This window comes from Centruroides vittatus, unplaced genomic scaffold (assembly GCF_030686945.1).
Source record: "Centruroides vittatus isolate TY-2023 unplaced genomic scaffold, ASM3068694v2 scaffold_1172, whole genome shotgun sequence".
NCBI classification, from domain to species: domain Eukaryota; kingdom Metazoa; phylum Arthropoda; class Arachnida; order Scorpiones; family Buthidae; genus Centruroides; species Centruroides vittatus.
In genome coordinates, this window is record NW_027122672.1 from 948,612 (window position 1) to 967,400 (window position 18,789).

Sequence of the window (18,789 nt, forward strand, 5' to 3'; positions counted from 1 at the left end):
TCGGATGCTGAATAGTGATGATATAAAAAAACAATTAGAATCATTCAAGGTGTGGGACTACAGGAAAACCATAAAAACATCATGGATTGATAGGGTTCACAATCAGGAAATAACTGAACAATTAAAGGTTCTAAAGTAATAGACATAAAGAAGACGAAATTAGAATATTTTGGACACATTATGAGGAATGATAAATATTGATTACTGCACAATATTCAGGGAAAAGTAGAGGGGAAAAAGTATGCCAGGCAGAGAAACGTCATAGCTGAAAAACTTGTGTGATTAGTATAAGACAGACTCTACGGATGGGACACAATTCATTGTAGCATTCAATCTTCTGAAAGGAGATGGTGCAACAAGAAGAATGCTTTTGATGTTGATATAACTTTAAATATTTTCAAAATAGAACCTAGTGACCTAATTGTTTTTCCCTTTATATTTAAGCTGCTCTGAGCTTGAAGTGAACGTATTTAAAAATTATCAATTAAATTGTTTGATAATTAAAAAAGTCTTAGAACTTCTTTCATGTAATTATTAAGTAGTAAAATAATAAGCTAACACGACGACCATCAACGGTCATTACAACGCCGGCTGGGGACACATCAAGTGCCCACGTCCTCCAAAGGCACTCAACCGGCCATCGCAACCCCGGCAAGGCGTATAAATATAAATAAATAACGACTAACCCGTTACCAAGCTATACATCCACAAGAGCCGAATTATCGGGCTAGAGTTGGCTAGAGTTAGAGTCCCGCTTCGGGCCGATTTCTTTTCCTCCAGTTCCAAATTATTAAAATTATTTATTTAATTTAATTATAATTATTAACTTTAGTAAGAGATGGCGCCTAACGCCAAGCTCTAGTGCCAAATTGTCTTATTAATTATTTATTTATTATAGCCAACTCTAGCCCGATAATTCGGCTCTTGTGGATGTATAGCTTGGTAATGGGTTAGTCGTTATTTATTTATAGTAAAATAATAATTACTACAGTTTATAATATTTAAGATAGCCTCTTCTATTTTCTGGAAAAGAAGAAAACTTCCAGTCTAATCAATCTGGTTATTTTTGAGCTACGGTTGGTTATGTAACACGAAAAAATTAAAATTACATACTGTAACAATTAAAATTTTCAGCAAAGTTTTTAGAATTTTTAAATTTGTAATTTTGTTAGGGGATTTTATTAAGTTTGTAGCACAGTTAAAATTAATTCAGTTGTATTTTCTAACATATTTATTAGTATAATAGAATATAAAAAGTGAATAGTAATACAGTAGAGTCCCGAAAACTTGGCCTAATGTGGACCGAAGGGTGGCCGAGTTTGTGAAAATGCCGAGTTATAGGGAATGGGGTTAAAAAAGAATAAGTAAGAGTGTTTCTTCAGAAAATACTGTACTGTACTTGTATGTATTGTTTGCTTGAGAATACAACAGAGAATAAACTGTCCAAATATCCTTAAACAAAGGAAAAATACGTACTTATGAAGGCATAGATCCTTTACTACATGGAAATGAAAATTAATGAATTCACAGGCATTCACATAGAGTTATGCAACGGGGTTAAGAAATCGACTAACCCTGGCAAAGGCTGCGGGTAGACTGAACGGCTGAGCACGTGCCGGCACCAGACACGTAGTGGAGGAGTGGGAGTGTGGCCGAGTTATCCGAACTGCCAGGTCGTCGAGTGCCGAGTTTTCGGGACTCTACCGTAATAAAAAATATTTATAACTGTTTTCAGGGTTGGTTTACTTAACTTCAGAATAAAGTTTAAAAGGTATAGTCAAGTTTGTTTAAAGAACATAAAAAAATTAGTTATTATTATTTTATTATTAGTTTTTATTTTGCAATCTGTTTTGTTTAAATTAAGATGAAATTATTATTTTTAGATAAGTGATTATTTTTTTTACTTTCATTGTTAAATTTTAATTTAACACCACTTGCTTCATGCAAGAAGCAAATTTTTTCATAACAACGTTGTTAATAGAAAATTTTTGCTTGCATAAATTGCTTGTTATATAATAATTCATTACTTAAGTATATTTATACTACATTTAACCTGTAGTGCCAAACCTCAGATAATTGTTTTCGTACTGAGTAATATTTTTGTATATTACCTGGATAATTGGAAACTATTTTAAACGGTTTACAAACAAAGTTATTTTTAAAATGATTGGATTAATAAACATATTCTATAATTTATTTAGTTGTTTTGCTTTCCTGGCTGTTATATATATAACATGGAAAGTAATGGCAAGTAAAATTTGACAATTCCAAGTTGAGTTCTGAATCCAAAATATCAAAAAATGGTAAAAAAAAATTCATTGTATGTGAGTATTGGCATTTTTTTTTTTTTTTTCACATATATATTTAAGGATATGGTGAAGATTAATTAATAAATGAAATTTGCTACGGTAACTTGTACATAAGGGGTGTTGGTGCTGTTAAAGTTTGTTGGTTAAAGACCAAGAGAGTGGGGAGATAGAGAAGTGTCGTGTTTCAGGGTATCAGTCTTAATGAAAATTTAACTTGTTATTGGCATTTGCAATTTAAAAAAAAAATTGTCTCATCCTCAAAATTAAGTCTTTTTTGCCATTTTTTAATAATTAATAATATGGCAGTTGGTGCCACAAACAATTTTAACTTTGCTAATATGTCTCAGTGTTTTTTAAAACACAAAAAAATAATCCAGCAACATATTACATAATTTTCATGGCAAAGTTAGGAAAGTTAAGCAACTTGTTGCTAGATTTTTTTAAATTTAATGTTATTTCAAATAAACTATCATTTTCAATTTTTATTATTACCTTGTCAAAAAAAACTAAAGAATTTTCTTACTATTGTAGCGAATTTAAACATTTAAAGCAGGCCTGGCCAACCCGCAGCCAGTCACGTTAAATTGTGTGGCTCACTAAGCGATATTATATACCTATTAAAACTTTTGTTACCCGTTGTGTGTATACCAAAACAATTAAATAAATGAAAATTTGCATGTGTCATTGTTACAATGCGCAAGTGCGAGTACGAACTCTTGGTATAACAATAAAATCTTATTCATTTTGTATTTGTTTTACTTTTTTAAAAACATGTTTGCCTAAATTGTGGCCCACCGTAATGTTACGTGTGATTAAAGTGGCCCGCCAAACAATTTGGGTTGGCCAGGCCTGATTTAAAGCCCAAACATTTTACTGCTTCCAGTTCAACGTACTTGAGTTTTGATATTATTTCATGTGTATTTTAGAATGTGTATGGTTTTGAAAAGAATTTATACCCTTGAAGATGAACTTCAAGTTTTTAAAACATTTGATTTTTAAATGCTTACTTTTGTTCCGATAAAACACTCTTTTTTTTATTATTTTTTTAACCTTACGTTATTGTTTAATATATTTTTATTATAATAAAATCATAATTTATGCTATACTAACAGCAAATATTGGATTACAATTGTTATTTTAGTATGAACTTAAGTATGATATTAATTTTAAAAAATTCTGTAAAATACATATTTAATTTGATTTTTTTAATATTTTAAAATTAGTATGCTGAAAATCGCTAATAAAAATTAATTTTAATGCAACATATGTTTCAAGATGTCTTATGACTCATATATTTTATGTCTTTGCGTTTTATTAATCAGTACATGTACAAAATTATTCAATATTCTTGAATTTATTTTAAAATTATATATATATATATATATTCTTCTAAAATTATTTTTTATATTTATTTTAATACTAGTGAATTTTTTAAAAGGAATTTTATATAATAGATCACTTACATAAGAATTTTGTACTGAAAAATTAAATTTTTTAATAATTTTCACGTATTAGTATAATATTTTAGATGTCTTTGATCCAATACAATATACTTATATAATAAAATATGAGTACATTGCATTAATTCGCATATTATATTATTAGAATTAAAGGATGGTTGAAAAATTTTTCCAGCCCCACCACCATCTTATCAGTCATTATTTGGACAAGTTCGAGAAGCAAGAAAAAATTCCAGCGGTGTTCTAGACTTTGTTCGGAAGGTCATCATTCTAATTTTAGGCACACGTAAGTTACTTATTAATGAACTAAAATATTAAAATTCTGAAGTGAATTAGATAAAAATTCCGAAAAAAAATCAATAAATTTTTATCTAATGGCTTTTCTATTTTTAAATTAATTACTCAAATTTAATTTACAGCAGACTGCTCCAGTGTTTTGATGATTCGATTTAATTCCTCATTTTTAGAAATAAAGAAAAAATTTATATTTAAATTATTTATTTATTTATTTTTAATATTAAAATTTTTATTTTTTTTTATTTACATATATAATACTATTATTATTATGATGATAGTAATAGTAATAGTAATAATAGTGTGTTATGATGATTATTATTAAGATGATAATCATTCTACAATGTTTTAAATATACTATGAGTTTATATAATTTTTTTTTATAATGTTTGAAAATTAATTAATGCATCTAAAAAATTATTATTATTATACATAAGTATAATTTTCTAAAATGCAAATAAATTTAAAATTTTTTAAAATAGAAAAGTACCAGTTAAAATTTGCGACACAACTAGTGTCTGGCCAGCTCAATGGGTGAGGCAATGAGGCAACTAACTCAAGTGGGAAAATGAGCAGTCAAAAATGTTCAAAAGGAGAAATAAATAAAAATAAGAAGCCAAATACAATAAAGTCCTGTAAATATACTTTAAAGTTGTTTATGAATAGTTTACATAAGAGTGCCAGTGCTATTGGCAACTATTCTGGAAGTAGGGGCAGCAAAAATCAGTTTTGCCTCGGGTACAAGTTACCAGCAAGCTGATATTGCAAAGAGTAGTCAAAAATTGAGCCAAATGTATACAATCAAATCCATGTCTCTAAAACTAAATCACTAAATCAAATATAACACTAATGTGAGATCCACGGGGTATGGGAGGTATGGGGGATGTGGGATCCACGGGGGGTATGGAAGATACGACATTATCTTCTATACCGCTTACACGACCCTGTTTGTCATAAACCCAATTTAGGAGATGGTTCCTTGCGGTTCCGAGTGGTAGGAGGGACTTAAAGATAAAAGATCAGGGATCAATGATCGCAAAATTAACGTTTTCCTTAACGTCAGGAGCTCGGCACCCCTAGTTTGCATATGGAGAGAGTTTACAGATATCTAGCAATCAATACCTCTGGGGGGTGTAACTGTCGCTCGGGGCTGTTGGTGAATTTTTCTATGCACTTGCTTCACTGGAAAGACTGATTATTGCTAACCGTCTACTCAGCACTTTTTTTTATTTTCAAAGTTAAATTTTAAATTATTGAGAAGAATTATCTAACAATAATTAAGATGCAATGGTCTCTGGAAAAAAGGGGCAGACCACCACTCAATTGTACCAAACTAGAAAGCAAAAAGGATTCATCTTCGTCTTCTAGTGTTCGACTTATAACCGACTACAATGCTTGCACTGAAAAGAATTCTTCGGAACTCCCTTTGGCACCTATTGGATCAAACCTTGATACAGCACTTCAAAGTTCATCAATCCCAGGTGAGCCAGTTGAACCTCTCTCTCCTTTTTCACCTAACTAGGCAAACACATCCGACATCTCAACTATAGCATTATGGAGTAAACTCTCTGATTTGATAAATACCTCTAATGGAAAAATACTTACCCAAATGACTTTTATCAAAGAAGAATTAGATATAATCCGTACTAGTGTTCAGGAAACCAAAGATCAAAATAGAAAGATGAATTGTCAAATCAGTAATCTTGAACAACAAATCGTTAAACTGAAGATAGAAAATGAAAGTACGCAATTTAGAATGGAGTCACTGGTCAATGAACAATATCGTAATAATATAGTATTATTTAGATATTTTAGCAAAGAAATCCCCACTAAATTAGAAATCTACAACTTAATCAAGTCTACACTAAACTTACAAGAACTCACAATGGACGATTTTCTCGCTGTAACTCCAATGTCCAAATTGGAATATCCAGCTATTAAGATAACCTTTAAAAATATTCAGATCCGAGATTTCTTTTTTACGAGTTTTATAAAAATGAAGCAAAAAACTTATCGAACGAATGGAAAGACACTCAAATTGCCCAAGATCTAATTAAGAGATCCAGGTTACAACGAAAAATGCTGTTGCCATTTCATTATGAGTTAAGGAAAGAGGGTCATCTCTCCAAACTTCGTGGAGATGGTCTGTTATTCGGTCAACACACTCTGACCTATAGCTCCGTTTTGGAGGGATTGGTGTTTTCTGATTCCTTTACTCCATTTTCCTTACCTACAGCACAATCAAAATGACAAATTATCAGTCAAAACAACCCTCATTAGGAACCAAGTATCGTAACTAATCACCCGTCAATACCTTCATCTGCCGCACATGTCAAATCTAAAGATGTAAGTTATAACATCTGCAATCAAAAAATTCCCATTTTGTAATTGTTAACTGGAACTGTCAGGGGCTTACAAAGAAAATCCTTACCAGTAAATTTGCTTTTTTATTGAAAAATACAGACATCCTAACCATTACAGAGACTTGGATGACTTCACCACCTGACTCTCAAGTTCAAGATAATGAAAATTACTACATTATTACACAAATAGCCCAAAAACCAACGGGTTTAAGACGTCCTTTCGGCGGACTTAATTTAATAATTAAAAAAATGCTAGGTGAAATTATACTCATTCAGCAAAGTAATAACTACATTATTGCTCATCTACTAATTACCAATCCAGACATAGCTAATTTGAAAAATAAAGTACTGATAATTATGATGATATATATTCCTCCCAAACAGCTTCTAATTTTAAGTGAATTATTTCGCCAATACAAAAATTTGAAAAATATTTCTTCGTATCTTATCATAGTGGGTGATTTTAATGCTTGTATCGCACAGACCATGGATTTGTACTATAAAGGACCGAACATAAAACTCCAAAACATTCGTAAATCTAACGACGTCAAGTACAACAAGTTGGGAAACCACCACCTCAAGTTAACAAAACAAGCACAATTATTTATACTTAATGTGGGTGCATCGGGAGGTGGACGGAGTCGCACCCGCTTTTGTCGGCTAACAGGTCGGTGAGACCTGCCCACGGTCAAGATGGCGGCTCGGATTTGTTATGTTACACGTTCTGCGTGAGTGGAGGAAGCGGATGGGTTCGACGATAGATTGGCGGCGATACTCGAATAACTGATATTAACAACGTATAAAAACAACAACACTTTATTAAGACTAAAGCGAAAGTTACAATAGGACGAGCTACCGTCGCTTGCGGTTTAGATATGCGGAGGGAGAGTTTACACGAATTTGGGGAGTCATACCTCGTGGTCCGACTTGGTCTTGGTACAGGTTTACGATATCCTCTGGTATCCTTTCGTTTGCCGTCGGGACGCGCACACACTGTCTAATGGACACTATGTAACCGATTCCCTTTCCCGCTCTCGTCGCCCTTTTATCGTCTCTGTCAAGTTTTGGTTTTTCACCAACCAGCGCTATTTGAGTGTTGTTCCTCATGATTCATGTTTTCTCCATGGGAACCAAACAATAAAACATTTTATGGCTAGTGTTTTGGTTCCGGCGGGTTCGAATTTTCACATTAATGGAAGAATCGAAAAAGATTACCCCTCAGATTATACTTGTGTAACTTCTACCGGTAGCTTAATGATCAATCTAACAATTTGTTCAGAACTACTTGCGGATTTATGTTCAGAACTTCAAGTCTTGAACTCTGACTCATTGGACCATTTTCCAGTCAGATCTGTATTCGGGTTACAAGAAAATCACAATTGCAGGCAAGTATCTATGTTCTATCAGATAACTGATTATAACTACGATCGTTTTCAAATACAAATTAATAATAAGATAAACTATTTATTATCTGAAGGATCGTTAAATCGTGTTGATTATTATACTGAATTTGAAAGTATACTAAAAGAATTCATTAAAATACGGAAGATCAAAAACCCGAAAATTCATGGTCCAAAAAATCCATGGTATGATCTAGATTGTATCAATTTAAAAAATAAAAAAACTAAAGCATTACATCAGTTTAGAAAACTATCTACAACTGCATCTTTTAAGCAATACCGGCAAATTAAAATTACTCATTTCAATCTATTAAAAACTAAAAAATTAAATTACTTTAAAAAGTTACAACAAAAAATTATAGAAAATAAAACTAATGGTATATTCTGGTCAACGATTCAGAAACTAAGATGGCCGAACTTTGAGCAAACAGTACATATAAAATTCTCTGATTGGACCATTTTTTTTAGTAGATTTACAGAAATTATTATTTCTCCATTGACCGAAGTAACACAATTCCGCAAACGAAATTTTTCAATTTACAAATCACTGCCGAGGAGCTCGACATGTCGATCCGGAATTTAAAACCGAAAACATCCCCCGGACCAGATCAAATCACAACCAAATTCATTAAATTACTACCGCCATCAGGCAAGCAAGTTCTTCTTGATCTATTTAACTATTTTTATAACTACTCAAAATATCCACGGTCTTGGAATACAGCAAGTTCTTGACGTATTTGACGTCATCGACCAGGAAGTTATTTTAACGGAAACTTCTTTTGAATCTTTATCAAAAATTATAAAATATTATTTCAAATTTTCCAATAAAGTTTACGATTTATTTAATTAATTAGCGCCCCTTTGAACTCGCGATCTCACACTAAATTCAAGGACCTCAAACAGTAAGAATTATTAATATTTAAAATAATGTGTCTCAAACTGGGTTATGTGAAGGAATTTTAGGGATTCTGCAAGATGAGATACATAATGGCAGAAAAAAAACTTTGTTTATAAATACGTAGCAGGTTATTAAAACTTTTTTTTTAATGTTCTTTAATGCCTATTTATATGAATTTTTCACTTGAATCACAAATAACTTCCATGTATTCAAACTCTCCTAAGGAACAAACAAATAAAAATGCCATTGTCTCAGAAGTGTTATATTCAGGCTCTGTGCAGCATTTCAAAGGACTGGAATGTGTTCCAGATGCACTGCGGGGAGGTCACTTTTGCTCTACATCTGCACATAAAAACTGATATTTAATGGTAACAACAAAATGCAATTGACACAGAATTGCTGGTCAGCTTAAAAATTGCCTCTGTCATTAAGTGTAGGACACTTGTCTGTTTGACATTTTGTGTTGTGCAAACATTGTTATGAATAATAAAATAACATTTTAGTTATCTGTATTCATTCATAGAATTAAATTAATTATATAGGCTACATTAATTAACATTAGAAGCAGAAGAAGTGATAAAAATTTTAATATTTAAAATGTCATAAGACAATAATCTGATTAATATTTATTACAGTTGCTGTTGTATATGTGAATAATGAATAAAAGAATATTTGTTTATTTCAGTTAGCTGTACTATTATTCTTGGTGTTACAGTTGTGATTCCCTTTATTATGATTGTAATTGGTAAGTCATCTTTACAAATATGTTAAAATTAATGAAAATGCTTATATATGATTGACGTGTTATAACAATTTTTACATTCATATATGGAATGTTCAAATAAAATTAAAAATTTTCATTGGAGTTATATTTTGTAACTATAATCTTAATTTTATATCTTTAATTTGTTGTGCATAGAATATATGTGTATTTTGAGAGCATACAAGCAATCTGTGTTGTCTGGTAGTCTGGGTTGCAGTATTTGAATACACAACATGAATGGAATCATTAGAAAAAACATGGATTAATTCAAAACACTCAAGCTGTAATTCAATTGTTGAAAAAGATTAATGGCTGGAGAAATTTATTATATGCAAGTAGTACATAGTAATACGAAAGTCACAAGATTCATATGTCCATCTGGATATTTTTACAATAATGCTTCAGATTTTTCCAAGAAGATGCATCATTCTTCTCTGTCTAGAGCAGATGTATTCATGTGTTTTCATACCATTAAATAATCCTAGCAACGAATGCTATAGTTAAGGCACATTGATGAGTCAAACAGTGATGTTAATATATATCAGTGGTTCTCAAACTTTGTTTTTACCCATAGACCCCTTTTCCTCTTAATTTTTTTTTGTGGTCCCCCATAGACATTGCACAGGAAAAAACAAACTTTATATTTTTCACTAATAAAAAAAAAAAGGAATTGTATTAAAAAAAGAAATATATTATATTTCTTATCTCTTTGACCTTTGTCAATGAGACATATATGTCATATACGTATTCAATATTTTAAATAATTTATATTTTAACCCTTATGCAAGAAATGAGTAATAAAGAAATTGACAATATAGGCTATATACTGTAGAAATTTAATTCTCAGTAAAACAATTGTTCTGAAGTAGAATTACCCTATAGACCACTAAAATATCACTGTGAACCCCCAATTTGGTATAATTTTTTTTTTTATTTTTGTGGATCCCCAGTAATGTTGCACGGACCCCAATTGAGAACCACTGATATGGATTATTAAACTGTAATCCATAAGTTAAGAGAAGTGAATTTAGGTTCCCAAGCAACTGAACATGAAATGATTCCACCTTCACCAATGAATATTCTGCGTTATTTTTTTAATGGGAAGGGTTCTTCACTATTTTTTCCATAATCCACTGTGAAACTTTCATATCTTAGTGCTTAAAAAACATCTTAAATAATAAAAGTTTGAATTGATAGCAAATTGCTTCAATTTGTTATCTAATTGGTTTACTCAGCAGCATATTTACACTAGTTCTTTGATGTCACATCATAATTCATTGACAGACAAAATAAAAATTGTGATGTCTTTTGTAATTTTGTACAAGCAGACAATAGAGGCTGCTCTAATGTATAATTCTCAGTTTTGTTTGAACACATCAACACTTGTAATTTTTATTATTTTACAAAATTGCCATAGTGCTTTGTTTTGATTTTACAGTAGTTATTGAAAACGTCAACTCTAAAATTTTTTCAGGTACGAGCTATTTAAAAGATTGTCCTGTGGAAGACTTTATTCCCATATATCTCGTTGTTGGTGGAGTGTTCGGTGTTGTGAAAAATTTATTAAACTTTTGGGGTCGTTGTCGTAAGAGTACAGAAGATACAGAAGAGCAGTTAAGGCAAAAACCATATGATGCCATTCTTAATTGTTTTCTATTTGCTTGGTTTATTGCAGGTAAGTTTTCAGTAATAAATTTTTCTAAAAACATACTTATACTTGCATATTATAATCAAGTATAATATTTTGAAAATAGTAAATATTAATTATTTGATTATATAAAAACATATTAAATATTGTACACAATATTTAATATTTTCTTATATTTTAATAAAACAAAATTCTGTTTGTGTTAAATTATATTGTTGATTATTATGATTATTCTAATTATGTTGTTATAATCTCATATATAGTAATAGACATCCATTTTCCATTATCATTCTTTTCTTAAAAATTAAACATAAATGATAACTCAGAAACCATAATGTACTATTATTCATTTCTTTCTTATTTTAGTAATACCATATAAAAAGGGGGAAAATTCTTATGTCAATACATCATTGTATTTTTAATGCATCTGTTATGATATAAGGCATTGTATTAAGTAAGACATTATAAAATATGGTATAAATCAAATATTTTGAGTAATTGCTTATCAGTCATTTGTCATTTGATTTGGTGTAGTAGACATACCTGCAATTCGGGGAATCCCCTTTTTCAGCTTGAGTGTCAATCAGTGGCGAATGGTGACATGCTCACTAAGCATACTATAATAGGCTAATAGCGTACTATAATAGTCTTTTTATGAATAAATTTGAAGTTTCTTGCATAATTTGTATAATTTTACAACGATCCTATATTCCCGGTGCAAGCTTCTCGCTTATCGACCAATTCGCTTAACAACGTAGTCATTGGAACTCGATCGTAAAGTGAGGAGTACCTGTACCATTATGTGACCGTAGTAAACAGATTGCACTTGATAGCACAAAAGTAAATAAATTTAAAATAAATAACAGTTTAATAAAATATTAATGCTAGAATAATTATTAAACTTTATTGCTAATGTATTACTATTGACAGAAGAATGTCGGAATTACTGCTACGCTGCTGCTCAAAATTATAAGATTCACCAACAAAATTTATGTTACTTTAAACAGATGAAAATATTTATTAAATAATTGCTGATGTAATGTAGTATGTGTTTTAGGAAAACATTTAATGGTGGAAATATAACTTATTTCAAAAATTAATGATAGAAAACAAAAAATGCAAAATTAAGTTGTCCATAAATATAAGGCCAGTTATGAAATGACACTAAAGGTTTAAATTTTGTGGTGATTAGAATGATGTTAGTCGTTTGTTCTTTACACATTCAATAATTTGTTTTCAATACTTTGCACCAGTTTCAGATAATTTAAGGGGTGAAATCCCGTGCAGCATACACTAATTTCTTCTAGTTCAAAATCAACAAGAACTGTCCTTCATGAAAATACAAGATGACACGTAGCGCCATGCATTTTTTTTATAACATTCAATCAAACGATTGTGCATGCCACTTTAAGCATTTGATTCTGTGGTCACTCGCCCATTTTTGTTGTCTTGGCAGTATGACACGGCATTATCCTGTTAAAACAGAAAATGTTCTTTTCTAAAAGACCAGCAAACGCTTATAACTCCATATGAAGAATGCTGATATATTTCTAAGTTCATTGTTTTTAATACAATGACTAATCTGTTTTTCTGCTTGTTGAAACTGCTTTCCAAATTATGAGAACCACCTGTTTTAACAATTCGTCTAACATTGTGAACTGAGAGCATGCCAATATTAGTATGTCATCTAGACCATTTTAAATTAAAGTGTCCCTCGTCAGAAAACAAAACTGTCCCCCAACTGATGCCATCCGAGAGCCACTGCTTACAGTTTCTATGCATACTTCTCTGTGATGTGTCAATGCACGTTTTGGCTGTAACTTTACATATGTTTGTCTTAGAGACATTGTGCACACAAGAAATGGTTTTCTGTGTGGGAGGGTGCTTTACTATTATACTTGCAGATATTTTTTTGGTGATTGCCAGGTGAATAACTCTTATGTCTCTCGACATAGAACCTTCTTGACAAGCTCTTTCTTTATCCTGGACATTTACCACCTGTGAAACTACTCAGAGTTTTGAGTTTTCTTACTTTGAAGCTTCATGTTCAGTATGTAAATACATATTGAATAGACAAATTATAAACATAATTTTTAATATTTTTTAAATATAATTATTAATTTAATTAATAGGATTTGTTTTTAGTTTTAAATTTAAATGGTCATAGTAATTCAAACTAGTTAATCCAGTTATGAAGTTTGGAGCTTGGATATAAAAAATATTATGAAGATAATCAATCGCATTTGTTACAATAATAAAAATTGATCAATAAATTTTTTTTAAGTATCATTTAAGGTAACCAAAAATGTTTGTTTCTAGTTGAATCTTTGATTTTATATAAAAACAATAAATAATTTCTCTAAGTGTATGACTTGATTTTCTAATAATTTTTGTAATTTTAGAAATAATATAATTACTCTGAGGACTAACACACAGACAATTTGAAGTCATGTCCATTCCATTCATAAGGTTTGGAGATGGATTAATTCAATTAATTCTAGACCTGAATTTCATTACAATAGATATTGTTTGTGATCCATTCCTAGATTCCAACAACACCTATTGTGGTAAACTGAAAATATACATAATTTAAGATAAAAATAACACAATTAAATGTCCTAAATAATCAATTAAAATATGAAAACAATAAATAAAATACATAAATACTGTATAATAAAATGAAAATTGCATTTACTGATTACACACCGTCGACTTTGGCATCTTAAGCATAGCTGCCATATCTGCCGTATACATATACATGTATATGTATATATATAGCACTGAAAACACAGAAGTATAACATGATGTTTTTAGAGCAAGAGACGACTTGTGCACATAACAGATGACATTTACACAGTGAACACTTCATGTGCAGTTCAAACATGAAAGCACAATTTGAACTCGATCAAATTTCTGGAACATTCAAAGTTAGAATTGTTTGAATACAAGGTATCACTTTACTTTGTTATTAATAAAAGTTCAATGATAGTTTTGTGGAGAATAAAAATTCATTACAGTATACTGTTTCCACTACCAATACATTTTCTATATAACAAATTCTTTGAACTAGGAACTTTAAAGTTAAAAAAAAAATAGTTGCTTCTTTGAAAGCAGTCTTGAAATATATTTTGAAATTCTGAAAGTTTGAATTAATATGATCATATCAAGTTTTATTCAAGGTCTAAATAATTAACAAATTTTAAATTTGCAGGTTGTGTTTGGATTTATAGAGTATATGAACCTGAGTATGAGGACACCAGCAGTTCATTCTATTGTAATAAGACACTCTATCTCTTTGCATTTTGGCTGGTTACTTCCTTTTTTATAATCCTCGGCTTAATTATCGGCTTTTTGTGTTGTCTGACCGTTTCTTCCATTCTCGGCAGTCCCGAATGAAAAATTTCTTATTTTTGCAAAACAAAATGAAATTTTATATATATTGATATATAAAAACAAGAACTTTATTTTGCTCATTTTTACAGAGCATATTTGTGTTTAATAGATATCATATTTATGTTTAAAAAAAAAAAAGATTTATTGTGAAGTGCTCTTAAGTTGTGCTACAAACTTTGAATGCGCAGTTAAGTATGTTATTTTCAACAACTATGCACACATCTTGTAATATAAAATAAAAATGATTACTACATATGATATTGTATATAATATAAAATTTAAAAAAAAACCAAGAATTTTATTCTGCACACATTCAAGTGTAAAATATTTAAATGCTTTTCAAAAATTTGTTAATGAACCATAACATATATTTATTTTTTAAGTTCTGCAATGTTTTATAGTTATAAATATTCTATTTTGTATACAATAAGTAAAATATAATAGAGTGTTGGCCAAAATTTATAACATTTTTCATGTAAATTCATGTTTTTGAATGTAAAAGAACAGAATGTAAACGTCGTCATAAATTAAACTGTTTGCCCAAGTACAATTCGAATATACTAGAACGTAAAGTTTTGTAATACCACTTGTTGATACTTCTTGTTGCGAGGTTTTCGAGTAATCGGTAACACTATCCATACAGTTCTTCATCTAGGAGCATCATTTTCAGTTTGAGAAGTGCATCCTTTCAACGTGGAGAAGTGCAAATGTATTTTTATGTTGTTTATAAAATTGGAAAAGATGATATCTTTTAGATATTAAACCAGTTGAAAGGTGAATTGCCAATTGCCAGAAAATCTCTTAGCAAGAATCAAAATTTAATTACCGGAAAAAGTATAGGATGCCAAACAGTTCGGAAACTACTAAATTATATTTTTACAGTTCTTTAATTAACTATTTTATGTTAATTGTAAGTCTGTATAAGAATCTTTATCATTTTAAGCAATTTAATATGAAATACAATCATGTAATTATTAAAATTTCACAGCTCTAATTGGAAAGTAACAGTTGTTGATTTGAAAATCAAAGCTTTCTGAATTTACGGCATAAAATTCTAAAAAGTGTATAAATATTCTTACCATATAATCTGGAAAAAAATCAATATTCATCTTCCAAAATCAAATAAAAAAAGAAATATTTTTTCAATGAAGTTGAGGAATATTTTTATAGAATGTCCTTTGTCCATCAATCATAAGAAAAAAATTGTTATAAATTTTGGGCCATCACCAATATTTATTTATAAATACAAACATTTTTTATATTAATGGATTGTTATTTCATTCAAATGATAAATAAATTTTCTATTTGTATTTAATGATTACGAGAATATTGCAGTTTGAAGTTTTTATTTTGATTTTATTTATTGAATTTACTTGATAATATACTTGTATATACCAGGTAATTGTAATTGAAGTACCCCTATTCAGTGCCGTCTAGAGATTTTAGCTGTTAAAATGCCTCCAAATTTGTTAGTGATATTTCGTGATATGAAGAGGACATTTCCATAAGAAAACATTGTCACTATGGCTCTTTTGGTGCTAAAAGCGATTAAAAAAAAAAGGCAGTTTTATTTGTGGAGAAACTTAAAGTGTGGTTTATTGAAGACATGTTTCAAATTTAGAAGCCTTGAAAGACAGCATTGCATGTGAGAGGCATCACAGAGGATTAGTCAGTTGTTAAACACTGTTCATTGTTTTTCACTCTCAGAATGGAGGCTGCATTGGTAAAGTTTCTATATAGCATGAAGGTCTCGTACAAATGAAATGTTTGTTGCCTGCCGAAAATTTCATAGTGATGCATTTTGGTACTATATATTTTTTTATGGAATATTCTTAAGTCCTGACATGTCATACCAAATTTGGTTGCCTTTGGACTGCTAAATATCTTCATAGACATTGTTGAATAGGAATACTTTAATTAAGATCATCTAGTATGTAGTGATACAAAAATATAACATTTGAATACTAAAATTGAAGTACTTTTTCAGTATTGTAATAGATTAAGTTTTTGTTTGGTAAATTTACTTATAAAATTAAAATATATTACAGGTATCCCTTGATTTATTTTATTTTTTTTTATTTTGTATTTTAACTTGTACTTAAAACATTGAAGTACCCATTTAGAAGAATTCAACAGTATTTTTTTTTCCCCATTTGAGCATATTTCATTGGTTAATGATGCAACTAACTTATGTTCTTGTACCCTTTTTATTGTGAACACAGTATAGTCTTGTGTCTTCAAAAAAGAATGCTGCCATTTTAAATTATCGTGATTATGTTAATTATTATCTCAGAATGTTGTAATGTACATTAAAACATGTCAAACATGGACAGTTTTTCCAATTTGTCCATTACAATTTCTCAATATGTGAACCTTGCATTACACAGTTCCCATCCAACCAATACTCAAATTCTTTCTGTGCTCGCTACAAGCCACCATTTTGCAACTTCTGTAGATTATTTATGTTACACAGTGATGAGTGATTCTGGCTTCAAAGGCAGCAGAACATAAAATGACTTCTCTGTTGTAGTATTGCCACTTTTATTTATGGCACATCCTAGAGGAGGTAGACAACAAGACAACATTGGAATGCAAATGAGAGAAGAAACTGAGACGGTTGGTGTATCGATTGGTGTGCGTCACATACTCCTTGGACAATAATTAACATAATTACAGCAATTTAAATTAGCATTCATTTTGGAAGACGCCGTGTCTTAAAATAAACCAATGTAATTTTCGAGTAAAATTGCTGCTTCCGATTCTTTTCCTGTTAATTAATTAAGCATGCCTACAATTTGTATATGAAACTTTAAAATATGTCTTTTAAATGTCAATTAACTCTGTTGTTTTTGTTATGTATTTGTATATCCTTAATATTTTTCGCGAAGCTTATCTTGAAATAGAAATGGGTAAAATGACATTTCATTATAAGTCAAGGGATACCTGTATTAAGATGGAATAAATGAATGTATAAAAAAATAATTTTTTGTGGTCATTTTGAATATAATTTTATACTTATGATCCCTGTTGTTTGCTTAAAACTTTGAATGCGAGTGTTTATTTAATGTCAGAACTACAATAGCATGATTTAATAACTTTCAATTTAATATGAAATTGATTTACATTTAAACATTTAATGATAAAAGTTGTATATAACAACACCGAAGAAAACTGCCTTCATTTAATGTTCATAACTTTGATATCAAAGTGAACTTTTTCACTGACTTAATCATTTCAACTGCCATAATAGACTTTAATAATTCTTATATTTTGAATGTATAATGTATTTTAAAAACTTTTTTAAAGCGTATATAAATAAATATAGTCAAATCTTGATAATTTTGAGTGAACAAATTCATCTTAATTCCTTTCTCTGTAATTTAACTATTCTTGTCTAATTATTTCTAAAACAGAATATAAAATATTCTGTTTTAGAAGTTAAAACTATTTTCTTATACTAACTTATACTAATAGCATTAAAATTTTCTTAAAATAAAAAAAAACTGAGCTGTAAAAAGCCTTTTTTTTTGTATTTTCTAAACAAATTTATAAATAATTTTCTGTAGTTTTTAAACATGCTTTTTTATATTCATTTTTATGAATTTATCAGCATTCTGTATTAAAATTTCTTTTAATGCTTAAGCATTGTATATTTATTTAAAATTGTGGCATAATGATCTGCTAAAGACTTTTCATAATTTGCAATTATACACTTTTTTTTGTGATATTTTGTAGGTAATTTGAGTCATGATACAATATTCTGGTCAATTGTATTGCTGGTTAGAATAATCAAACATCCTTACCTACACCCAATACGTTTAAAGCTATACATCAACCAAAGCCGAATATTATCGGGCTAGAAACGGCTGGCGTCTCTCTTTCAGGTATTTTTAAAGTTATTAAAAGTTAAGCATTAACAAAGTTTAAATTTATTATGATGTTAATACACTTATTAACTAAAAATTAATGGAAGAAATATTTTCGGTGATTCATTAATGTACGGTGCGTTTAATAAGTCGTGACTCGTCAAATTGCGGCACATCAAGTTGTGCTGCAAAACATCGGTCTGAATGTGTCCCAAGAAATGTTTGTTTATAAATCTACCACTGATACACTGCTTATTTGTTGAACTTTAAGAATCCCCATAAAAATATAAGGGACTAAGATCAAGCAATCTGGAAAGCCACAATGCCTGCAAAATTACCGTTTCAGGGAATGTGTCCTTCAGGAATGCTAAAGTAGTATTCCATTGGGTTGCAAG

At 29.8% G+C, this 18,789-nt stretch overlaps 1 protein-coding gene across 3 annotated transcripts in view; it reads left to right on the forward strand.

Annotated features, from left to right (window-relative positions):
• The window catches only part of LOC136986782 (transmembrane protein 272-like), a 30,387-nt gene extending 12,877 nt beyond the window's left edge, over positions 1–17,510 (forward strand). For all 3 annotated transcript variants that reach the window (XM_067284393.1, XM_067284392.1, XM_067284394.1), the window contains exons 3-6: positions 3,945–4,055; positions 9,410–9,469; positions 10,962–11,162; positions 14,347–17,510. In XM_067284393.1, the coding sequence (XP_067140494.1) occupies positions 3,945–4,055; positions 9,410–9,469; positions 10,962–11,162; positions 14,347–14,531 (557 nt within the window). In that variant the 3' untranslated portion in view covers positions 14,532–17,510. The remainder of the gene's footprint in view (positions 1–3,944; positions 4,056–9,409; positions 9,470–10,961; positions 11,163–14,346) is intronic.
• The last annotated feature ends 1,279 nt before the right edge of the window (positions 17,511–18,789 follow it).